Source organism: Buteo buteo, chromosome 4 (genome assembly GCF_964188355.1).
Source record: "Buteo buteo chromosome 4, bButBut1.hap1.1, whole genome shotgun sequence".
Taxonomy (NCBI): domain Eukaryota; kingdom Metazoa; phylum Chordata; class Aves; order Accipitriformes; family Accipitridae; genus Buteo; species Buteo buteo.
In genome coordinates this window covers 9,714,215-9,741,264 of record NC_134174.1, presented here as the reverse complement: position 1 = coordinate 9,741,264, position 27,050 = coordinate 9,714,215, and the positions used below count along the sequence as shown (strand labels likewise).

Genomic DNA, 27,050 nt, shown 5'->3' with positions numbered 1-27,050 from the left:
CTCTTGTACGTTGGGGCACTATCCCACTTGGAAAAAAACAGGAAAAGTCAAGTAAATGTACTATCCCCACAGTTATTCTCACCATCCACAGCTGTTCCTGGAAGAGAGCAGCTAACCTATATGAAGGCTATACGTGGGAGGACCGTGAACTTGCAGACATTCCTAAAGGGAGCTTTAATCCTGCAAGGGAAGGAATTCGCTGAATCGCCCACCAGCACCAGCACAACACCAGCAGCAACTTTCACATGTAACCTCAATTAACAAGAGCACCAGGACAAGCTACAAAGCTTCCATTTAAAATTTTGACATAGAGCTGCCAGGGTCCACCCCACACATTTGCTTAAAAATAAGCACGGGGGAGCCTGAAGAAAATTTTACCCTTTTTAGCTTTCAAACAACTGGAAAATGTCACAACTATTGACACCACTTAGAAGGATTTGTTTTCTTCTCAGTCACTTAGCCACTGCCTCAGGTGAAGGTGTGATTTTGCTTCAGAGTGCACTAGGGTCAAATCAGGCTCCAGCTGATGTAGGAAATGTTCAAAATATTGGAGCAACTTTGTATTGCTTGTGCTTCCATTGCAATGTTCCAGGTATGCACATGCGAGAGAAAGCCTGTGGGCCAGAGGAAGTAAATAAAAAAGATGTCTTTCTAATAGCAGCAGTGGGCATAAAAGGCTGTATGCAGAACCAGTGATTAGGCAAACCAAAATCATATTAAAAAGATCAGAGTATAGCAATGCATTAAATAAAAACTGAAAAACACTTCCAAGCAAAAAGAAAGAGTTAAAAACACAAATCATTTAGTGGTTTCCTCTCAGATGGAACTCCATGTAAATGCTTTCTGTACATACAGAGGTACCACACACAGGAGAGATTACCATAAATAATCCATTTACATTGTAGCAGCCTGCAAAGACGGGGTTTCTTATTTTAAACATTGTTTTGCTTAACCTTATGGAATAAATACACACCTGAATAAACCCTAAGCAAACAGATAGGTACTTCAGTCCTGATCAAAATCTTCCAGCACAGAAGTAAATTTTAAGGCAGACTTCACATATCAGTAGATTCCCTGAGCTCAATGAAACTACAGATGTTTATATTCCTCACTAGGTCAGTCAGAGTTTTAAAGATGCTGTAACAAACAGTAAAAGTAAATGCTGCACACCTTGTCCACAGCAAAAGAGCAGAGTTTCCACTGCTGTCAATACGGCACCTTCCATGAATAATTCAGTCATTTGCAAACCATACAGCACAAATAATTATAGAGAACTCCAGCTTCTCAGAAAAGGGAGGCTCTGTAATTCAGAAACCACTTTTTCCACTGGAATTAAATGGGAAAGTTGGAAACACAAAATGAAAATGTTGGGCTAGGTTTTCACCCTCCTTGTTCCAATTACACTGCCTGTCTCAGGCCCTAATTAGCTAGCTGAAAATTTCCCTATATAGGCAAGATCTGTGCTTAGGCACTTCCTTCATCAGCTTCTCCCTCCTGTCAGCCTGTGGGGCACGTCAGAGGCAGGCAGGGTAGTCCTACCATCTCCCCTGACAGTTCTCAGGTCTCGTGAAGACCCCACTCAACCAATGTTAGAAAGACCAACACACAGATCTTCTCTGAAGGGCTCATCCTTTGGGGGCACAAAAAAGGCTGAAGAGGCTGTGGCTGCATCTGACATCTTCACTGCCTCCCAGCCTCCCGCACTGACTGAACGGTGAGGTCCGAGAGTGCCGGAGCAGTGCAGAAATGCCGTCAGGAACGGTGGAAGCTGAAGAGTGTCACAAACCCGTGCCTAGACTGCAAACATTACCAGTTTGCCTTCTTTCACAGTCTTCTTCCTAAGTCTGGGCTGCCCTTCTCTCCTTTTCAGGCACGCTAGAGAGGCTTTTCCCTCACACAGTACTCTTACAAGTTAGTTTAAGCAGAAGTTTTTTTAAGCAGATACCTTGAAATCTGAGACAAACTGTAATACTTGTCCCAACTCAAGAGAGACGGACTCCCTTGCCAATATTTCTCTCCCCATTTCCTTCTCCCACTTTGTCCTGCTTTCCCAATATTTGTGGACGTATTGAATTGTGAGTTATAGAGTTTGATGGAAAGGAAAAACCACAATCAAACCCACCAGCAGGTCATCAACGACAACCAGTCTGGGTCAACAAACTGCAAACCAGGTATCATATTTACACTACCATACATACAGGTAATTCAGTGCAGTGTCATTCCTCCCTCGTCATGGCGTGTTGGACAGATTGAAACGGACAGGAGTTTTGCCGTTGCTTTCACTAGGGCCAGGACTCCATCCGTATAAAAATACATCCTATAAAATTGTAAACCAACTGCACATCAAGGATGGAGTAGTTCTCACTATCACTGCAACTTTAAACAAGACACTTATTTTTAATACGGCTTGAATTGGAGCCAGGGAGTAATAGAGCTAAATCTGTGTGCAATGCTTTTCCAGTTACTTATTCTCAAGTAATATGTATCCAATTGAGCAACAATAACAAAGGAGAACCACACATGTACCCTTACAAAACATACTTAAAGTATTTAGTAATTTTCAATAGACAAATAGGACGCGACAGATGGATTTGAGAAAGTCGGGTTCACAAGATTTACTCATTGGGTTTGCCTTAGAAAAAATCTGTAAATCAAGGAATCATTAATGGAAACTCTCTCTTTCTTTGGGCTTATATGTTTATATTCAAAGGTTACTGTAGCTGGTTCCATCTCTGTTTGTGCTGTTACCTCCCTACAGAGGACAGCAAAAGAAAATAGGAAACAATAAACGGTACAAGAAATCCATCTGGAGTTAAGACTATATTTATTGTTTTAAACTTTGCACACTCAACTTGATCACCATCTTTCTGAGAACTATGTGCTCAGTAGAAGTTTCCTGAACAGAATCTGTGACCTAGTGACACAACACAGAGACTTATCACTGACACCAAAACTGAAGCCAATGAGATTAAAAAAAACAACAACAACAAAAAAACAAACAACAACAACAAAATCCCCTACATTCTTTAAGGAAAGATTCCTTTACTTCCAATATATCAACAATGACATTTCTTGTTACTTTACAAAAAGGACACAAAGTCTTTGAAGGACACAAAAAGAGGAGCTCAGAGGTTGACAGTCTCAACTGAGCTTTCAGATTTATAGCTGGTTTTGCCACATTTAGGCTATGATCCAGAACTTACTGACTTCAATGAACTTTGGATCAGGCCTTTAATCATATTAATTCCCTTTGACTGAAATAAGAAGATAAATATCATCTGTGCAAAACCTTTCCAATCCATGCACTAAGATGAAAATGCTTGGAAACTTTAAAATGCACAGAGCAAAACTCTGATGCTACTGAACAGGAGTTTCACCACAGATTTCAGCTGGACAAGGATTTCCCTAGTGCTCTCCTCAAATTTCCTTCCTTTAATATGCCACCAAAATCAAGGTGATATAAACCAAATAACCAGAACTCTGTTTTACAATAAACAGAAAGAACGTTTTCAGCCCGCAGATGTGGCCTTAATATATGCATTTATACACTTTCTTTTCCTCTTCCTATCCGTAACATGCCCCGTAGGATGCTTCTAATCTTCTGCCAGACTGAGTGACAAGAAGTTAAGAGGAAGCAAGAATAGCAGTTCACCAAAACTTCTGTCCAGCAACCTGGGAAATGGCAGAGCTAATACTGGACCTTTGAAAACAAGTGACCATAGGAAATCAAGGTTGGCAGGGATTTAACCCTTCATGACTCATTTCCCTAACTTTTAAAGCAAACGCTTAAGCTTTTTAACCGTGTTTGACATCTAATTAGTTGAGAAAAACAAGAAGTTAAAATACATCCTTGCTTTTCTTTTGAAATAAAGCACTGACAATTAGCTCCAAGCTATTTGTTTAGGCAAAAAAAACAAGCATGCATGTTAACAGAAAGCACAATGACAGTCACTGAAAAAAGAAGTCACTTGGGTCATTCTTTTCACCCTGCATATTTATTTGCAATATCATAAGTTTATTTTACTCAACCACAGCTCTTCATGGAGAGGCAGAATGGTAAGTAACTGGGTAGCTTCTTTTCCTAGCACTTGCAAGCAGTTTGAACAGAGGTGAATCATACAGCAGTGAGGTATACGGTGAGAGACACATATTAGCATGTAAGGTATTCAGTCAGTGCCTAAAAGACATATTTTCAATACCTACAGCTCTTAAAGCCGTTCCTACGCAAGGTGTTAACATTGATCTGTGCATAGAATACTGTGCTGGAAGCAAAATTTGTCTGGAAGGGCACCACCTGATAAGGCTTAGTTTTCCCTGACTAATAATGACATCCCCATACCTAGGGATCAATGCAGCAGCACAGGCAACACGCTCCTCTTGACCTGGCCAAGCATTTACACTGGTACTTAACATTAAGCACGTGAGTAGTCTGATCTGATTTTTAGGGTTACACATGTTTTAAGTCAAATATGTGATTAAGTATGCTTATGAATCAAAGGCCAGAGTGTGAATTCCTGTAGGTCTTCAGACTTCAACTTGCTTTGAATCAACTATGCATTTACTTTCTTCACTAGATAGGAAATAGGGTTGCCTAGCATTTGAACTCATTTTCTTTTTACAAGGATCAGCCAATTATAAAAACAGTTTCAATGTTCCTTTCAGTTTCCTGTTTTGCTCATATAGGATACACTGTATATTAAAATTTGATGTCTGATGTATTTAAAAAATGAAAATGAGAGACCCTTGCTCCCAGCAAGAGCAGAACTGGAAAACAACCAATCAGCAGAGTAGCAAAATGTTGCTAAACTGTATAGGGATACAGTACCAGGGGGGTGAAAAAAACAGAAAACAACCAAAAAAAAAAAAGAAAAAAAGAAAATTACTATCAGTCAGATGTGGCCATCCTTTGAAATTAGTTTCTGTGAATTTAGTCAGTATGAGCAGGGGTAGCAGAGTTGAGCCATCAATAAACTTTAAAAGGGTGAAAAAAAATAAACAAACATTAATTAGCCATTAAACCCCTTTACAGGATATTTTTATAGCATTTATGCTTCTATATACTAATCTGAGTTTCAGTATGATTGTAAAAGTTTGGAAGCAATTAAGAGGTTTTTAATGAGTTTTTTGACATACAACATGTAGTTAAGGTAGAAGCTTTCTTCAGGCTCCATTATTCAAAATAATCAATTTTGTGTTACATACAAGTGGCTTTTCTTATGAAAACCAAATGAACAGATTCTGAACCCCTTAAACTGTTCTTTTCATACATATCTTTTCAAGTTTAAATACACACAAATATGCATATATGTGTTCTTTAATAAAACCCTGCACACGCATTTATTTCATACAGTGCATCCAAGTTTTGCAGGTGTTTAATTTTTGTTTTTCATCTGGAGTGCGAAAATGATGTCTGCCTTGTATCAGAGAGGACTCTTCCCCCTCTCATTTGCAGCACGAGAAAGATGAAGAAAATTGGAAAACATATTTCTACTGGCAAGAGATGTATTGACACTGTACTGTAAACTGAGATTGACATCTATGACCAGGCATGCACACGCATGTTCTCTTTTCTCCCACTGTAGAAGCAGTGTGTTACTTGTCCTCCCTTCCTTCAGAACCGTAGCTGCTGCTCCTTCTCTCAACCTTTAATAACCTGAGAATTAGGAGAAGGCAGCTCTTACATGTGTATACACATAGATGTATGGATCTCCCTTTCTAAGAATATACTCCAGAGCTCCTACATTTCAAACTTCTTTCCCAGTTGCACCTTCTCTAGACTCGGCGAATTCTTCTGAAAACGTACTCAGAGAGGAACTATGCTGATAAAGAAAAGACTCTGCCTACTACAGGGTCTTCCTTTAGTACCGGCAGTATTCTACAAAAGTTAATTGCTGACAATTGCAGCGTGAGTGGCATTACACAATTTCAAACGTAAACCTAATCTCACGGCTCTCTTTCTTCAGTTACACCTTCCCTGTGATCTCTAATGAAATACATCAGACTACGTCAAAAACAACGCCAGTTCAAATAACCTGCACTGCATTAAACATCCACGGGCAGTATTTTCTAGTGCATAACAGCCTTTTTCCTCCTTTTCTGGACTGATCTGTTCCTCTCAGTTTATAGTTCCTTGGCAAACCCACCATCTACTGCTTATGTTAGGCATCTGATTGTCAGATTTGTACGAACTGAATATTCATGACTTGAAAATTAACCACTTCATGCCTAAAAAAAAAGAAAATATAAATCTTCGTCTATGCCATGCCGTTTGAAACGGGTCTGGTACCGAGGCTGCACCGCATGCCCAGCCCGGGAGAGATTCGCTGGGTGGCCAAGCACGTCTCATCGTTTTAAAGTCCGGTGAAATAGCACCGGACCGAAAAAAAAAAAATCCTCTTCCACGGCTCAGCACGATCCGGAGTCCTCGTCTGCAAACGCAACTAACTCTTCTTTGTCTGCGTTTAAACTGCGTGGTACCGACCGTAGCCCGGAGCGGCTCGTTAAGTGTCTTTCCAGCGATTTCTCCTAATGCCAATTTCCCCCGCTGGACGGACGATAAGGAAAGCCCGGGAGGCCGGTGGGGAGCGGGGGGGGAGCGGCGGGGCGAGGAGGAGAGCTTTGGAGGAAAACGGAGAATAAGAGAGAACAACAGACTTACCTTTGTAGGATAATTTGAGCCTCGGCACGTTGTTCTTCACATGCTGGCAGTTCACTCTTCCTGCTAGTAATACTCCCAAGGAAAGCAAGGCAATCCCCCTGAGCCAGCCCATGCTGCGGCAGCCACTGTAGGGTCCCTGCGAGCCGGAGCCGCGGCGCTCCCCGTCCTGCCGGGCGCCGCCGGGGAACTTCAGGCAACCTGGGGAGCGGAGGTAACAGGTGATGGGGGTGGGCTCCGCGCCCCGCCGCGCCCCGCCGCGCCCCGCCGCCGCCAGCCGCCCCGGCTTCCCCCCCCCCCCGCCTCGCCGCCGCCGCCGCCGCTGCCGGGGCAACTTCAAGCCCCTCTCACGCACACGCCGCGGGCCGGAAAGGGAGGCAGCCCCCGGGCGCGAGTGGCGGGCGGGCGGGGGGGCGGCATGATGCGGGAGGCGGCGGCGGCGGGCGGGCGGTGGCGCGGGCCGGGGGCAGGGGCCGGGGCCGGGGCCGGGGCAGGGGAAGGGGAAGGGGCAGGGGAAGAAGGGGCAGGGGCCGGGCCGGGGCTGGCCGGCGCCCCGCTCCCCGCGCGGCGGGCGGGTCCCGGGCGGCAGGGGCGGGCGCGGCGCGGCGGCAGCCCCGCGCTCCCCGCGCACATGGAGGCACGGGGGACACCGGTTCTCCCCCGCGCTCCCGAGAGCGGCTGACAATGGGAGAGCAGGGAAGAAAGCTCGGCGAGCACCCCCCCCCCCCGCACCCCCCGGCACCCCCTCCCTTCCCCTGCTGTCACAGCACACATGCAAAAAAGAAAAAAAAAAAAAAGAAAAGAAAAAAAAAGAAACACATCGCGGCAGAGATGAGAGGAGGGAACAGAAACCTCCAGCGAGCTTGGGAAAGGCACGGAGCTATCAATTTCACGAGCTATTTTATGTCGTTGTCCAGGTTGTTGGGTTTGGGTCTTTTTGTTGGTTCTGGGGTTTTTTTTTCCTTTTTTTTTTTTTTAATTTCATTTTACGTTCTAATTAAAAGATGCACGTCCCCCTTTAAAAACCACAACAGCACAACACAACCCACAACGCTGCTACCCACGTAAATAACATCTCCTGCCCATAACGTAATCCTCTTCGGGCTGCTCCCGCTTACAAACAAGTAACAAAGTCTTCCACCAGCAGAACTTCACCACTGAAGCTTTTAAAGCCTTGTTAGGGAAGGCTGCTCTAACCCTCCCGCCCTCCCCACCTCCTGCGCTACTCCAATCCAGCAAAAGACATTCCCAGTAAAGCCCACTTCAACAATCAGTTCAAGACATGTACAGGTCTAGAGGGGCTTATAAATTACACTGCAGTATTCTCTGAAGTGTTCTTATAAGTTAAAAACCTTCCAAACCTTCCAGCTTCTAGCACTGTGTGATTATTATAATCTTATATTTTTAAGCAGTGAAACTAGGTAACGATTTTTGTTTGTTTGTTTAAACAAAAGGACATACAAAATCCCCACAGGTCTTCCAAATGGTGAGGAGCTGTAAATACAAACACATAAGCAAACTTAAGTTCTCCCCTCCCACACATCTGAACAACCCCCTTCTAGTGAGTGATGGTTTATTAAATTTTCCATGCTGTGCTGAATATCAATTTAATGTGCATTTTGGAATGTAATGTCTTATACAGATATCTACCCTGTATTACATTCCTAATACAATATTGACAGAAACACTGGCAATTGACCTTTACAAAACATTGGCATCATCAAACAAGTGTGATGACCCCTCTTTATTTTGTTCTATACTTTTCCAGAACAGACAGTCTCTGAGTGCTTTATGGTGACAGAGTCTACAGTGTTTCAGTGAGATCTCTTCCTTCCCTTCACCATTATTTACTGCTGGTTAAAAACCAGTTATCTAGTCCCACCGATGGTGACCACACTACACTCTCTATTTTACAGAACACAGCACCTCTTTTCTGTGTTCAGACCTAGCTACTAAACCAGCATCTAGGAAACAGTCTTAACTTTGAAACTGAAGTTCATAGTTGAAAATGCGGGTGTCAGTATGGTTCTAATTAAAAAGTAAAGACTCATGCAGAGCAAGACTTGATGCTATGGTAAAGCAAGGGCTAAAATTCTGTCATTGCTGCTTTCATTGCTTAATATTCACACACCAGTGGAAAAGAAGGGGCTTTTCCTCTCTCCTCTTTAACAAATTCTTCTGCTTCCTGAGCTTAATTCATTAATTCTGTGGCATTGTATCTGCCAGATTCAGCAATTCTATTGATCAGCAGCATTGTTAAGAAAATAAAATCCAAAAATAATGTTGCTTTTGGTCATTCCCACACTTGTTATCCTGAGCATTTTCATGCTCCAGGCAGTGGATTAGAGCTCCAAAATGACAAGAGACGCCTGTCTGTTTTCCATGGATTACTTGCTACAGACATTCACTCTGCAAAGGAATTCATGTCACTTTGAGATTATTTGGAGAATTGGCCTAATGAATTATCCTTTTGTATTGAGCAAACAATTAGAAACAAAACACAAAAGATTCACCATATTCAGGACTTTATAAAGCACATCATTTTACAATGATGTTGTTACACTCAATTTACTTCCAGTTGCATAAAGAAGGCACAACTTTTTTTCTTATAAGGAAAAAAAAAAGAGTGCAGAGCTAAAATTCTGTCTTTCTCATGTGGAATGAATGTGTAACACTCCAGACTATTTTACAGCAACCAAATAAACAAATCACGGTCCCCAGTCAATATATATTTTGCCCAGAAAACAGATGGATTAGATACAACGAGTACTAACTTATCCAAGATCGCATCCGAGAGATGAAATACAGCATCATTTTAGGAGAGATGAGAGATACTTTTTGCATCCTTCATGTGAGAGACCACTCACATTTTGCCTTACTCTGTGGGATGTGCCAGTCCAAAGACACAGAGAAGGGTAAAAACTCATCCTGTGGGTCGTCCTCCTGCTATTTAGCGCTAAGTAGTGCTAATCAGCTAGTCAGTATAGCATATGCTACACCCCCTTATAAGGAGAGGGGCAATGGCAGCACTTCAGTGGTGCTTGAAGAGGCTTTATATCTCAAAGACACCCATTGCCATATGTTGCTTCTGCCAAGGCGAAACTGGGCTCTGCTTAGAAGGAATGATTTGGCCAACGCTCCTACAGCAAGTGCCAGAAACGTCAACTCTGGGAATTTAGGGTGGGCAACAACTCACTTTCAAATGACAATCTATTCACCTTTTTTCTTTGGTCTTTTGAAAGTGATCTAGCAGCTGAGTTCAGAGAGAAGGGAAAAGTAAAATCCAAACTTTCCTCAGTTCTTCAAATAATACCCTACTCCTCTGAAGAAGACCGCAGTTATTAGCTTAATTAATTCTTCCATTATTGCTCAGCAAGTTCAAAAGGAATAACAGTTCTTCTGCATCATTTCCCCTATTTGTTGCAGATTTTATTTTTATTTTCTGTAATGGCATTTATATGACATTCTATATAGTGTTTTATGTCTCAAAACACAGATAGGCACTTGTGGGCTCTGTTTAACATTTCTGGTCTCATGCTGTGTGGCATTATGATCTGGAGTTTTTAATACCACCTTTCAATATGTGCAGCAACTTTACATTGATAGATCCTACAAAAAGGTATACTTGGACGTGCCTGGGCTTTCGCTGTTGACCTTCCATGCAGAATTACTCTTTCAATCCCTTACAAGTTGGCATCATTTGGTGCTTCTCATTACTCAGAAATAGTATTACTTGACTCATGATTACTTTAAACCGTCTTGCTGCTGCTGTGATTTTTATACTTAGAAGCTCTTGAAAGCTTAACTGCTCTAAGAAAGTCTTTAGTGTGCTTTAAAAATGTACTTATGTTTTCAGAATCGTTTCCTGTGTTTTAGATGAGTCATTACTTGTTTATATTGATGTGATCAGCTCCTTCTCACAACTATGCAGGAATTACCAGAATCCATTTCTGATATGCAGTACCAATCCAGTAATTTTTGAGGGAAAGATTTCTTGGGTTGAGTGTGCAATTTCTGGTTAAAGTCAGAGAAAAAAAACCTCCCTAGAGAACACACTCCTGTAGGAAATGTGAAATCTTAACTTGGATAAACTCCCTGCTATTTTCTTCCATAGCAGATGAGTTGCTTGATAAGCAGAATATTTACAATTCTGCAAAGGGTCCCTTTGAAATTGCTCCAGTTGTATACATAATGATACTTGTAACACGCTTTAGAATAACTGAATAATTATTGGCCCAAAAGGAGGCTCAGTCTAGAGCCCAATTATAAGTGCATTTGTCATGTGATGTGTGAGAGACCCAGGATGCAATTGCACAACATACTGACTTCAGAAGCAAAATCCCATTTCAGAATATCCAGACTTCATCTCCCTCATTTTGCTTTTATGTCGTGGACTGCCACTCTCTCATTTGGGACAAAACAAACTTTTTGTGGGGATGTACTAGAAGCACGGTGAAAAAGAATGCTTAAAAATAATCCTTGTGGGCATATGAAAGGGGTTGTTTTTCACACAGATGCAGTGCATGCACCAGCCAATGGTGTAGAAAGAGTTGTGAACTAGCATTGGGGAAAAGCAGCAATGCAAAGGAACTTCGGATGTTGGCCTCACTTCTGAAGGCAGCATGTCATGAAGCTCTACCTCTAGGTTCAAGTCCTTTGCCTATATCAGACAGGAATCTAAACCTGGAATCTATTTGACATAGAGCTAAATGCTGACAGAGTTGTTCTTCTCTTTTTCTTATGGAAGAACAAACAAGAAAGAAACCTCTAAAAGGCCTACACGGTGAAGAAAAATGCTTCTGATATCCTGACCTGCTGAACTGGACATCAGCTATTATTTTTACAGTGTTGACGATTATCACATTAGCTCCGGAGGTTATAAATAGCTGCTTCCACCTGGATTTTAAAGGATTTAAAATTCTGTGGAGTGGCACTTTTTAAGTTCTGAAGCAATCACAGAGCAAAGTTACTTAAAAATGCATCAGCGAAAAGGGAGTTGAAGGTGTAGAGTTTAACATTTTATCAAGCTGGAGTTGCCAAAATCACGGGCTTGCATCTAGATCTGGAAATATTCTTGCTGTTGGAAGTCTAGACATGTCTTTCACCAGCGCTCCCTTGGGCTATGTTGCATTTGGTAGCCTTCAAATCTCCTGAATCTACATAAAACCGTAACATTTCTTATTATTGCATGTGATTGGGTTGCTAACCACACCAGTTAGTATCTGCGTTCCCTCAATAACACTGCATCTTACCATCTTTTCACAATCAACTTTTCCTTCATTTCTCAGGACTAATGAGACTGTACTATATGTGATACTTGTACTTTTGGCAGCATAATGGGATCTGTATCAGTATGATGTGTTTTATTCACAATGCTTTCAGGTCTATTAAACACCTCATCAAATTCTTCAAAAATATTCTTTGCATCCTGTTCTGTAGACAGGTTATATGCCTGTCTGAACAGCAGCATTTTCAGATTGCTCCTCAAACCTAAACAAACCTTTTCTATTCCCTTGGCCTCTGCTGCCTGATGTTCATCTCATATGCAAATGTATGGCAACTGTGATACCCAGAGCCATGGTAAGAAAGCCACCTTAATAGCTCAGTGCCAGGCACGTGACTTTAATAAGAGTTACGAAAAGCTTATTTTCCCCAACTTCTGGTATGGGTCAGTAGCTTCTGTTTCCAATGGATTAGCTCTGGGGTACTCATCCAAATTGAACAAAACTTCCAAGTCTATTAACTTTCAAGTACAGAGACTTCCGTCCCTCTGATTGCTTATGTTTATTGGCTGTTGGGCCTTCATTGAGGAAATCCTGGCAAGGACATATGTTTTTTTACAGGAGATGAGGGAAATGCAAAGAAATATTTGATGTTCTAATTCTTCAGAGAAAAGCCAATTTAAGAAAAATCATTATAAAGGGGAAAACAAAGCAACAGCAGCCATGAAACTCTTGGCTCCTTAAATCCTATTCCAGGCCTGATGTGTTGAATTTTGTCGAGGGAAGTCTAATCAAGCTGGAAGGTCTCCTCCCAAACGACTGGCTCCAGAGTGACTCGCTCCTCTGAACCAACAGATTTAATGGTTGGTGGATCTCTGAAAAGAGAGACAATGAACCAGTCCTGTCCTTTTCCCCACTGCTGGCTGAAGAGCCAGCTTGCAAGGTGTATTACACACAAATGCATTACAGATTAAGTTACTTTGGCGTTCAAATCCAATCTTGGCTTATCACCCACATTTTTTCAAAATTGGAACAACTGATGATACATAAAATATTTTCCTGCATAAAACCCAGGGAACTGCTACAACTCAGAAAAATAAGATATAGATCAATATCAAAATATAGTTTTCAGGATTTCATACTTGTCTTTGAAAGTCCCCTTATGTCCTGATTTGCATCTTTAGACCCCTGTATGCCTTTCAAGGTCTTATCCTAAGGGATTTGCTCAGGGCCTCACACTAAGAAGTTAACATGACAAGAAATTGATCTTGCGTTTCTCACGTACTATGCCAACAGTTGCATCCTTACCTCTTCATTTGTCATAGAATGCAAGTCATTCCTGTCAGCCCTAAAAGTCCCTCCTTATCACTCCGTATACAGAAAATCCCCAGTTCTATTGTATCTGGGATCCATCATGGCCAACCTTTTGGCCCTATGTAATTTTGCTTAGGAACCTTTACTGCCAACTGTCAAAGACTTGAAAGACACAACACTATCTTGTGTGCCACCCATTCATCACAGGCTTTTAAATAGTCCAGGTGAATTGCAGCAAACCACAAACTGAAAGCGTATGCAACATCTGCTATGATCATTGTTTTTTTCTGGACTTTTCTTCTTCTCCCTCTATTTTTTTTTCTTCTTGTGCTGAGTGGTTCATTAGTATATGACAAAGATGTGAGACCAACAAAACCGTAACCACCGGCTGTCATCTTCATACATCTGCCCTATTTGACTTTCTAGACTGAAAAACTTTTTAATGAGGATGTTTCTTTCACAGACAAATTACACGTCTGATTCTGTTGAACAGAGTGTGTGGGTGCAAATCGTCTTTGGAAGATCAAACAATATCACACAAAATGTAGGGGCTAAAGAGTCAGTTTATGGCTTCTGATGCCAAAACTGATAGCTATTTAATCACTACCCAGACAGGCTGTGGAAACCGGGAATGGTAGGTAAACTGTGATAGCTTAGGAAAACTTAGTTGAACTTTCAATAATCTGACCTCTATGAATGCTTTTAGAGTCAGCAATATGTATAAGTGTGTGCTAGAAGAGGAGGGGGGGAATTCAAAGAAAAACAAGCTCTAAGAAAGCATTAAATAACTCTCTCTTTCCCTCTCTGAATCCCCAGTGAATAGGGATTTCAGCAGGGGAGGGGAACTTTATCCCTTCTCTGGGTTGAATTTGTAACTATTTCAGAAAAGCTTTCCACTACATTATTTTCCTATTTGTTTCTCCGACATCACAGTTCATGATATTTTAGGCAGGTAAATATAGACACAGGAAAGAAAGATTCCTTCTGTCTCCTGAAGTGTTGAAATCCGAAACAAAGTTAGGATGGAGCTAAACCAGTCAGTCACAAAAATCTTGTCTGTGGAAATTCAAACGTAGCTTGAACACGTGCACACACATACACCATTAGAGCAATTCTCTAGGAAAATAACTGAAAACCCAACTTGTTTTCTGTCTCTCAGGCATTCTACAAATACTTCAAATACTTTGCTACTTTGACATTTGTACATGCATACAGAGAGCATAACTACAAAGAGCATCAGGTAATAAAACACACATCCCTGACTCTGTAACGAGTTTTTTCCACCAGCACTTGAGCTTGGTGAAAGTGCAGTCAAACCTAAGTCTGAACAGTTGCAGTCCATCTTCCCTTTTTTCTCTCCAAGCCGGGTATGAAGCTGCAGTTTCAGTGTTTAGAGCTCCCTGGAGCAGCTCACCAGGTGACTAAGGACTAACGGCGGTGGTAAAGGTGGTAAAAATGGTAAAGGAAACATATGGCCAGATGTGGGGAGGAGCACTGCACCACGGCAGCCTGACACCCTGTTGGAGATCATATGATAATGCAGATCTGCTGACACTGTATAATATCTTTCTGCTATCACAGAGCCTGCCCGGTTCCCTGTACCTGAGAAGGAAAGACAAAGATGCTGGTACTGCCAATAAATATTTCCCACGACAATAGAAATTCTTAATTCTGGATGAGAATTAGCTACTTAGCAACACCTTAGTGACTTGTGATCAGACTAGGAAGGAAAAATTTCATATACTAATAAGCCAGGTATTCTGTACATGCAAAATAGTGTAATTAAAGCATATTTTATGTCATATAAAAATAGTAATGGAAAAAGACTGGACTCATACATGCACACTGTGTATCTATCTATATATACACACACACATAGAGACAATACACGTTGTATATGGATAGTATAACACAAAATTAGCATAATTAGCCATCTTCATTTTCCCTGGCATTTCACAATATCTCACAGATGGTTCCCTCAGGTTTTCTTTTTTGTTGTTGTTGTTTCTTTCTGTTTAAAGCTTATATGCATCATGTACTGGTTTCATGAATGTCTCAGCCAAATTCCAGGGTATTTCTTAAAGCTTTACATAACAATATTATAAACTATGAATATATGTTTATGAAGGTTGCTTTTCTTCTTTCTTTTTTTTCTTCTTTTTTTTTCATGTTTGTCTCTACCTTCAAGTGAAACAGAACAAGAATATGTTCATAAAGACAAAAATTCCATTGTTCATACCGATCAGCAGAGACTAGGCAGTGAGGGGGAAAAAACGAGGCATCTGTTGAATACAAATGAAGACAGCAGGTTGGTGTGTGAGTACTTAGGTTCTGAAGCTACTTGTCATTTGCTTTTAGTTGGCTGAAATCTCACCCTCTCCCCCACCCCCCCCCCGCCACGGGACAAAGTTACGGAAAACAGGGTGACTTCAGGAAGGTGACTGTACATGAAATTGAGAAAGCTGAGGCACGCAAGCCCAGTCTTTACCCATTTGAAGCAGTGTTCCACCTCAGACCTAAGTTTACCAATGACAATTTTGTTCTAAACAGTCCCTTTTAGCTGTTAAAGAGCTTGAAACTCCTTGCGTGATGTTGCTAACGACAGGGAACAGTGTGCTGAAGCCTAGAATTAGTGTCCTTAAAGGGCTTATTATGATGGCAAAACCAACTGTTCGGAGAGCTCCCTTGTGCCCAAAAGGTCTATATTGTGCTTCAGCAGAGGGGGGTTTCACAATAAATTGTGAAAATTGGAGGGAGAAGAAGAGGAAAAAAACAGCACCCCAGACTTCAAACAAATCTTGCTCTCCATTTTTCTTCCAAAGTGTTGAACGATACATGACGTCATATGATGTGTGGTAATTCCCCCTTCTCTATTTTGAAGGGAATAAATGGGTTCTATTTCTGAGAAAATGTATTAAAGCCAAATTTTACTCTCAGTTACCCTGATGTCAATCCCAAGCAACAACAATTCAAATGCAATTCCTCTGGATTCACACTGATGTAAGGGAGAACAGAATGTGGTGCTTGAAAAAGCAGCTGTCACCTTATGGAAAACTTTATGAAATATCTTATTTGGAAACAAGCGCTCTTCTGTGCTGTGTATTTCCCTGTACTTCTTTTCTCTCATTCTTTCTTTCTGAAGATAGTGCTTTAAAACAGAATCACTGTTGTTTCTTAAGAATTTATCTGCTTCTGCACTTATTCTCCACCTGACATCATAATCCTCTGTTTGTGACATAATAATCATTTTTACAATGACCAATTGTGATATTACAAGCTGGGCTTAAAATCTGATCCGAAAAATGTATTTTACTCTGATATCTTACATAACGTCATATCAACTTTCAGCTCAAGAGATAATAATTTCAACCAAGTGACATCAATTAAGTTTTCATACAAGGGAGTGGTGCACTTGATATAACTCCCTAGAGATAATTCCCTCTGGAGTTTACAGTTTTATGATTTGACCTTTAAAAATATTTCCACTCTCTACTCAATGCTTAGTTATGCAAGTCTAATGATTTTGCCAAAGTAGAAAGCTTTACATATACAATTCAGTCCAGTCTCACACAGGAGTTAAAAGTCGCAACAAGCAGAAACTTAAGAAAAGGAAAATCAGATGCAAATATATTTCTCATGAATTGTTCAATGAATTTCAGATACCATAATGATTTATGAGAATAAACTGAAAAGCAACATCCTTCTTGACAAGTGCTGAGTGAATACCCTTCTAAAGTTTGCAGTCTTGTGTTTGAGGATACGGTTTCATCCTGTATTTTTGCTCTGAAATTCAGTGGTTTCTCTGTTCATCCTACCATCTTTGGCTGCTTTAACTGGAGTTATTCATAGGTTTCAAATTATGCACATGCTTTGCTGGATCTGTGCCCATGTGTGTTGAAATTTTGTTATGAGTAGGACAGCCAGCACAATCCAGAATCAGGGAGAGCCAATTTTTTTCTTTAACGCACTTCAAACTTTAAGGGAGGACCTCTGAGAAAAATAGGAATCTAGGGAAACAGATATCAGATGCTGTGTTACTTGAACCTCCTCTTCTTGATAGCTGAAAACACTTGAAAAATGGCAGTCTATGCCTAAATTTAAGCTTGATGACAAACTCGGACGGATGTAGGACCATGATTTCTAGAGACTCAAAGTTTCATGATTAAGCAGTCCATTATACAGAGATTTGAGCTGTAAATTATTTTTAACAAATATTAAACTCTCGATTGTTTAAATGACTGGATTTCAACATGTTTCCTTCTTTAATAGATATTTCTAAGGAAATTACTTCATCAAATTAAATATTTTGCTTTTTATAAGATGCTAAACATAGAAACCAACAGGTGGAAGAAATAAACTAATATTTTGTGAATATTCTCTGCTGCAATTGTTATTTTAAAGTCATTATTTCTCATTAAAGAGCTCAGAAGTTCCCACCCTTCCACAAGTTTTGTTTTCCTAAGTCAAGAGAACTCTGGCTGGTGAAGGAATTATTTTCCTCTTGGTAAAATATCCTGCTATGGTAAAATGTTCCATCTGGAATGCCCAGCTATAGAACTGTAAAAGTAAATGTCTCTGTGCTATCGTCTCCTTGAAAGCCATGTGCACACAAGATGAGTCTCTTACACCATAAGATGGATCTCTGATGACATGAATTAGTATAAAGCATGTGTTGCTTTGGAAAACTTTGTTTAATATTGAACACTGGTTGATGATACTCTCCAGTGATATCACATTACAGAACCGATTATAAAAATACCGCAACCACATTATGGATAAAGTTATTATCCATTCTGTTTGCCACACCAATGCCTTACCATGGAAATCCATCCTAGATTTATTGCCCGCAAATTATTGTATATGTGAAATAAATTAGTTGGAGAAAGAAGCATATCTTTATGGCTTTCAGCACATCTCCTCTGGAAACAGCATGAAAAATGCAAAACCTATTTTACTAATCTCTTCCAACATTTTGTATATGCAACAGCCACTACCACAAAAGCCGTATTTCTTCACTGATCACGTTTTCAAGACTCCTGGAACAAAACTTTCAAAGTACAGTTTGATAGAGACTGTTAACTTGTTTGCTTGTTTATATGTTTCTTTTTTTAACATATTATATAGTTCAATTACTGGAAAGGATAAGTTTGAGATGGTTACTGTTGTTATTGCATGAAATTGATCTGGGCTCCAGCCAAACACAAGTCTCATTCTCATTAAGACAGAGACATTCAGATGAAAATTAAGACCCTTCTAATGAAATATACTGGAGGATTAAGTTACAAGTGGCAGGACACATTACCTTATTTATCTAGTTGTGCTTGCATGACTTGCTAGGCCAGCAGTTATGACAAATGTTCTTTGCGCAACCTATTTTCAAGACTATTTCCATTAAAAGTAACATGATTGAGTATACCGCTTTGCTCATAGTTGAGATATGCTACAATGTTTATATCAAACCAATTAAACTGTGTTGTTTTAAAGCAATAAAAATGGTTCTATAATTGCCACATGTTCTTCTCTGCCATTTTCAAGTCTGGAGACTAGGAAATAGTTTGCAAGCTTTCTGTGCACGCTATTTCATCCTCATGCATTTGACCTTTTCATTTTATCTTGTGTTGATTTGTATGATAAAACATTCTAGATCTTTTTTGTGTGTATGTGATTGTAATTCTTCCTTACCTTTTTCTAACATTTAGAGTAAAGATACGTAAAGTGATATTATTATTGTTGCTGTTGCTGTTGTTATTTCAAGCATTTTTCTTGCTTACACATTATCGTGGTCGTACCTAGCATGTTACAGGCAAAATCACTGAGCAGCTAAGTTAAAACACTGTAGTTGCACACAATCATGTCATTAACATACTCTTGCTGGCAGTTGAAAAATGTGTTACATAGCTCCCTTTGACACATCTGCTCTTGCGCAATACGTACTATCATCTTCATAAGTGTGTATTAATTCTGAATGCCTCCATCTGAACCAAATTAGAAGAGCCTGAATTTCAAATAATGGGTGCCCTAAAAAATGTCTTTCATAGAATGTTATATTTGGAGGCATGTAAAGTTAGCTACCACTTCTGAAAACCTCTTGGAAAGCACTATTTGTGGGTTTAAATTTGGGGAATTAAACTATTTAAAATTTTGTGCTATTGGGTCTCTGTGTGCGAGTAGACAAATAAGGAAGGGTCTCCTTTTCAATACCTGAAATTACAGGGAACATTTTTCTCTATGGACTTTTGGTATCTTCTGTGGAACATTTTCCTCTGTGTTCATGTAAGCTAGAGCACCAAAGGCCTGTTCAAAGCTGGTTTGAGGTAGAAGCAAGACATGGAAAGATTTAGGGCATGGAGTTACCTGCAAGGCCATAAGGAGTATTTGTTCACGCTAAGTGGGGTGTAGCAAGCACCCTTGAGCATCAGGCTTTAATGGCACTAATATTACATGCCTAGAAACAGCTCTGGAGGTATAGAAACAGTCTGGGGAGCAGAACAGGTAGCTTAGCACTTGGATAGTTCGGTATTTTTTTTTTCTGAAATATGAAACCTCTTAAGACTACTTAGCAGGCTGTGTTTTGAGGCTCAGGATGTAGGGCTGAATATAGAACTGTGTAAATGTGAGTTGTTATGCATCATCTGACTGGGAACACCCAGGCTATCATTAGTGCATGGTAATAATGTGTGAGCTCATACCTCTGTCACCAATGCAAAAAGCACCTATGGGCTACACTTCTTGTCCCTGCACTGCACAGTAACTCCATTCACTGCTGAAGCCCTAGTCAATGCAACACATTGCAGAAGCGATGCATAGCACTGAGCATTCTAGCTGGAAATCTCAGCAGAGGCAGGAGGGAAAAGCATGAAGAAAGATATTGATGAAAAAACCACAAAACCTAGTGAAGTTCTCTGAGTTCAGAGGCTGTTTATGTGGGGGGGAAAGAAATCAAAGCCCTTCCTGGAGAATGTTATGATTAGTAAACACCATTAATGTTTGAGCTGATATTTGTACTGTATCTTGTACGTTCTCTAAGAGGAAAAAGTCTGAAAGGTCAAATGATGGGAGAAACAGAAATACAGAGATGAAGAAACTTGCCCATGAAATGCTATAAATCCAATCCAATATGAGTATTATGTATATTAGACCATCTTGTATCTCTGAGATCTCAAGTTAACAGAGGAAAGCACAATGTCAGGATACACAGCTGTAAAGGAGAGGGCTGATGATAATATTCTGCTTCATCTATACTTAGACAGTGAGAGAAAAAAAAGAAAAAGGGCATATGTTTTTATTAGCTGCCATATATTAATTTACAAACAACCCATATTCGTGGGCCATATTGGACTGCAAACACCACTTCTGTCCCTGTCAAGTGCCCAGCTTTAGCCAGCAAAGACCTGATGGCAGATATCTACAATCATATAACAGTAAATGGAGGGCTTTGAACTCATTTGCTTGCACGAGATAAATAACTTTAAGAGACATGGTTAATGGCATACTTATCTTGTGCACAAGTGGAAGAGTTGGCTGTGATCCACTTCTGACTTTGAATTTTTACTACCACAGCTAGTATCAGATAAAAGCTGTTTTCAGGAACCAAGAAAATTGTGTTAGAGAGAACAGCAAGGTTCTGCCTCCCTCACGGCAGTTGGGAGTTAGTGGAAATGCTGTAATTTCATTTCAACAATTTATGTTAGGACACCTCTCAGTCCAAAGAAAGTCTTTGTTATGCACCTGTAAACCAGAATATCAGCAGTGTCTGGAACAGAACAGGTTAATGTTATAATGCTGATAAATAAATAACAAACTTCAACTCAGAACAGCCAACAATATGGGTTACAGATCCATCGGTCAGCTGAGGAATCTGACCAAGGCAGATGGCGTTTACCATTTAAAGGATTTTCTAGTACTTTTTCTGGGACAACAGTTCACACCACAAAAAATTCTGTCATAACAGTGTTTGTCAAAGGAGAAACAAAAACTGCACAAGCACAGAGACTGTCTTATGCTGTATTACCAGAAGGTGATGCATCCACAACACAGCTAAGTGAATGGGACAAGATTTGCTGTATACACTGCTATATCTATGCTGCTTCCTTCTATGTATTTAAAAGGATGTCATTCTTCAGTGCGTAATAAATTCCCTTTCTAAAACTAGGTTAGCTTCACTGAATTAGTTCTTATGAAGAACATTTCACACACACCATTTCACCTACTTTTCAAAAGTAAAGATATTTCTCCAATATCTCTGGAACATGAAGAGTCACTTCAGGAGAAAAGAAAGTCATATTTAGATTCTCTGTTTCTACTATGCTTCTACAGTTCTGTATTTCTGCTCTGTGTTTCTACTGACCACAGGTGAACAGCCTCCAGGGCTGGGGACGCAGATGGTTAAAAAAATCAACAGTGAAGAAATATCTCTGTCTTGTACCTACACCCTTTGGAACCTAAGCTGAGTTTTACAGCAAAGAAAGTTCCTTCAGTAATGATAGAAATTTAATCCCTATTTTTCTTAGAGAAGGGTCACAGTGTTTTGGATTAATTTCAGCCTTTAGTTATCTGTGTTTAAAATGTATATGATATATTCTCTCTGCGACACCTTTTTAGATGCAGACCAAAAGCTGTGTGAACCGTTTGCTGATTACATGGGATGTGGCAAGATGGAATACTACTGTCAGGTGGTATTTCTATGTATCACCTTAATGCAATGAATAATAGTCATTAATAATGTATAACATGGAAATCTGATTGCTTGAGTAAAAGCTGTCTTACAGTTGTACTTTGAAAAACAAATGGATGCTCTGTCCATTTGCTTGTGGAGAAGGCTCTGAGATATGGACATAAAAAATAGTGGAATTAGAAGGTTGATCCTATTTACGCTTAGGAGAAATAATGCACCTGCCATATGCAAGAGCAGTAGCTTTAATAAGGAACTGAGATACCTGAAAAGAAGACTGAAAGCATCAGAAAAATTACCAAAGTGGTGCTAAATAGTGCCAATAATACATGAAAAAAAAACATCCAATCACTTCTAATTTTTGAGGGTAGAGGTAGAGGCCTCCTCCCAGCCACCATGGAGCTTCTAAGGCTGCCATGAATAATCTGTGTATTGCATTTACGTATACCCCAAATCCTGTGAGCATAAAGGAATCACGTGCAGTACTGGAGCCAAAGAAAACTGGAATAACTATGAGCCAGTACAGTTACAGTTGAAGAAAGCAGCCGAATAAGTACGTAAACTTAGGAAGGAGGAGTTCTTAACTTGGCTCCACATAAAATGTTCCCACCCTACATAGTGAGACTCACAAGTCATTTGAACATACGTATATGAGCAAGAGCACAAAAATTTTAAAGGTGAGGGAGGATTTTTCAATACAAACATAGAAGAAAATCAACATTTTTAACTTTGGCAGAATAATCATCAGCGATATCTGAGTTCATACATTTTGATTGCCTAAGTCTTGGCTAAATTTTTCTTCCCAACATTGTCTCGGTGTAATAAAAATGAAGGTTGCAGTGAAAAGAGAGTGACTCCCCTAGCACCCTTGTATGAATAACACCAAGCAAAGTACATTTTTCAAGAAGGTGGTATTCATAGTGCTTTCTGCCTGCTTCCCCTGCTGTCTTCTTGGGTACATCTGAATATATGTCCCTGCCACCATTGATCTGATGTAGCACCAGCAGCTAAAAGATGGGCAATGAGAGACCTCAGTGTGCTACACTCATTCTTCAGATATACTGTACACTCATCCCAGGAATATCAGATTTATTATGCAAGTGCAAAACTGAAGCACAGTGCACCCTCATTAAAACTGGCCTCCCTGAGAAAAATGGATTTACACAATACTTCTAAAATAATAGCTACATTCATTGTACACATATTAAATGACATGACGGAGAGAATGTCCTAAGAGACTCCTGAGGAAGGTAGAGACCTGGACCAGTGCATCACCTGGAAAATCCTTCTGGCTCACAGACTTTTTTCCAGCTTATCCAGGAAAAGAGAAAACATACAAAGGGGCCAGGGACTAAATGATATATTTCTTTAGGCAGTACATAGCTGGTTTATATAACACAAGTTGTAGATCTACACTATAGACAATACTAAGACCTGCCCAAGTAATATTTTGCTTTAGAAAAGCAAAATAAAACATTAGACAGCCATGACCAACAACTCTGAGCTGTTGGAATTTTGAGAAGAAACAGAGATTGTGACCCAAATCTGAATAACCATAATGCAGGTTTTGTATAATAGACATAACATATCTGGTGGAGACCCTAACACAACTACGTATAAGAGCAGATTATAATAAAGCTGAAGTCATCGCTAAAATGCCTGATGCAACAAAAAGTTTCCCAAGTTCCTATCAATGCTAAATCATACAGGGACATCTGTGATAAATCTTACTGCTTAAGTTAAACTGTGCAAAAAAATCTAATGGCTATCTTAGAGAAGCTTAAAGAGGTTCTGAAACTGATGGGTTTATTAAAAGACCCAGTTATACATAGCCTTCTACACCAGAAAGCATAAATCTAATTTTTCTATGAAAGTTCTAAGAAAGGCTCTGGCAGAGTCTACTTACAGTAGTGTGATTGAAAATGATAGGCACTGGTTCATGTATCACACTAACCACACTAACCACTAACCAAAAATGAGTTGCAGTCTGCTCAAAAGGAGGCATTGACCTTAAGCAATGGAAATAAGAAGCTTCACATCCTTCTTTCTAACTCTTTTTATGCCCTTTTAAAATGAAATTGGTCAGACATTATTTACTGCTATCAGAAGGGGATCTGGCAAACCGTTCCAATGTTTGAGAAGCTATAAATGATTATTTTTTCAGATACAAGCCTACACTTTCAAACTGATAAAAAGTGGGAAAGATTTAATAACTACAGTAACACTGTCTGGGCAAACATGCAGTGGAACAATCTCTATTACTAGATTATGGAGTCGTCAACACATGAACAAACTCATCAGGTCTCAGGTTAGATGTGGACTGAGATTGCCAGAGCTACATCTGAGATAACACTGTGGAAAATCATCAAAGTTACCAGCATGGGATGGTAGGATCAGAATTTTCCAAGGGCTTTTCAAGGGAGACTATTCAGTGCTAGATGGTGTTTTATTTAAAGGAAACAACCTGGCAATTGCAAAGGTGTTACAGGAATATATATTCAAAAGGATATGTAAAAGTCATTTAATGGTCCAAAAACACCTTAGAGAAAGGACAAAAATATTTTGTAAAAACCTAAAGTGAACAGTGAAATAAAGAATATTGGCAGGGATTACCACATGAGCCAAAATTAAGTGAAAGAGTGATAAAGTCATGCTAATGATAAAGGAAAATCAGCACCTTGAAGGAAAGCAGACATAGAAGATATTGTTTAAATTGGCAAGGACAAATATACTTGTGTTAGAATATAACACTGACTTGCTAGAGATGACTTTAGCAGAAAATACTGCAACTAAACATGTAGCCATATGTACTAAATCTTTTTTTGCTAAACCAGCTCTACATCAAATAGAAATCCATTACATAGTAAATTCTGCCACAGATTAGCTAGTGTTATTTTAAGCAGTTTTAGTACAGGTTTATAAGGCAACCATTAATTGATATTATCCCTAATGTTATAGGTAAGCAAGAAAATGGTTCTGAAATGAAAAAAAAAAAAGAAAACCAAAAATCAAACCAAACCAAAACCAAACAACCTAACAAAAAACCTGTGGAGTCATGCTCTTAATGATGTTAAGCATGACTTACTTGTGGACTGCTACCAATGGATCTGACATGGGGTGCTATTTGTTCCACAGAGAACAGAAAACATTAATAGGATGTCAGACCCAACACTAAAAGTAAAGAGACAGTTAGGAAAAAAAGAAAAACTTAATTTAACTGGGTGCCACCAAGAGAAGTCACCATTTTATGACAATGAAGTGAGAATATGTTGTGAGAATAGATGGTCACCAGTGGCATACTTCAGATGAAACTGTCACTCCAAACTGATGCAGAGTGTAAAGAAAGGGTAATATATTTACAAATCTTGGAGAGACATTTGAAAAGGTCACTTCCCCTAAGGAAGTATCACTTGGGTAAGAGTTGCAGCAAATTGACACAGTGAAACCTGTGGGCATGGCATAGCCAAAAATAAATGGGACTGATGGTCCCAATGGAAGACATGAAGTTTTCTGGGACAGCATGTCAGAGTCTGCTGGTCACTTTAGAGCATTTACAACTAATGAATAAAATATAAGTAAAAAAAGAGGTTATAAATATTTGAAATTCTGTATTATGTTAATGATTCTTAATTTTTTTTTATGCTTATCTGTGAAAAGAAGACATGGGGTTCTACATTTTTAGTATGTCTGTTGAATTAGTGCTACATTTATGTGGTGTCTCATATAAATAGTACTGCTCAGTTAGAAAACCCAGGAGGTAAATGATGCACAGTTTACTCAAATATCTGAACTCTGGGCAATTTTGAAGGAATACAGCAGTAACAAAGTAATAAAAGAGCAGTGGCAATATCCTCATTTCTCATCTCTTGCCCATCTGAGAGTGAGTTTTAAGAAAAGCACAAAAAGTAGATGAATGGACTCAATTTCATGGCTAAAACATGAGCAGTAGGGGAGCCACAGCAACATGAAAATAAAAACATTTAAGTGCCATGCAGATGAACCATTTAATCTTTATTTTAAAAGATTTATCTAAATAGTATTCCTACACTTTTTTTAACATTAGAAATATTTAGTGCTCCTGCTGTTTTGAAAAATGCTACTCTGACTTGCCTTTCCAACTCCTTCTATAATTTGTTTTTCCAGTTGTCTTCCTGTAGCATTAACATCACCAGGATAAGCTGTTTGGTGCAGGACAAATCAGCTTCTTCTTTGAATCCCACTGACGGGTATTGCTACTCACAGGTAGTGTACTGGGTGGACTCTTGCCTCTGATATTCCTGAGAATGAACCTTCAAGCCACTAACTTTATAAAGAAACATCTGTCCCAAAATGGTTACAGTTGATTCATGTATTACTTACAGGCCTTTCATTCAGTCTCTCATATCAGGCTATATCTTATCTTCTAAAAAAAATGGGGTTTAGTCCAAGAGTCTAAAATATGCTAGTATGCCACTTCCATCATCAGATCAGCTGTGTTGCAAGTACAGCAAAAGCAGTTACTCAGGTAGTAGTTTCTGCAGTTCACATAGCTGGAGTTTTTATGCTGCTGTGAAAAATCACTGACAATCTCTGCTTCTTTAGATCATTAATAACAAATTCTCCCCATTCTTCTATTGTATAATCAGTGTTTCAAAAGTGTATTTGCAGTTGATCTAGTTACAGTTTAATGTGTGTGTGTATGTGTATCATACATGATACATAATTCATGTGTATCCATACACGATAATGATTTACTGGGTACTATATTGAAGATTAATCCAATTGCATTCATCTATAGGATAGCACCTTAGTCATCTGATTACTATCTGGAGACAAAAAATCCCACTACAGTCATTGAATGGCATTTGTGTAAAGTATGTACGCAAAGACCCCCTGCTCTGACAATGGTGTTTTATCACTTCAGTACTTTTATTGATTTCTTACCCATTTCAGCTGGGAATTCCATTTTTCCATGGAGATTAATTTTACAGTCATAAAAACTTTGCTTCATTGTGATTCTTTCTTTGCTATTTTCACACTAATATGATATTTTGGAAGGGAAATGTTAACAGAGCTACCTAATGAATTAAAAAAATCTCCATGTAAAGAAAACTTCAAAGAATTGTTCAATGACTAAGCTGTAAATCATTACCTCCTTTTATTAATCTTCCAGTCAGTCATAGCTTTTGCTGGAGTGGGAAGCTAAGGT

General features: G+C 39.5%; 1 protein-coding gene across 2 annotated transcripts in view; it reads right to left on the bottom strand.

Moving 5' to 3' along the window:
• The window catches only part of SEMA3A (semaphorin 3A), a 251,245-nt gene that overhangs the window by 163,119 nt on the left and 61,076 nt on the right, over positions 1–27,050 (bottom strand). Inside the window, exon 3 of one of the 2 annotated variants that reach the window (XM_075024731.1) lies at positions 6,659–6,856. In XM_075024731.1, coding sequence (XP_074880832.1) covers positions 6,659–6,770 — 112 coding nt within the window. In that variant the 5' untranslated portion in view covers positions 6,771–6,856. Of the gene's footprint in view, positions 1–6,658; positions 7,345–27,050 lie in introns of those variants that run through there. The other variant, XM_075024732.1, reaches the window with a different exon arrangement.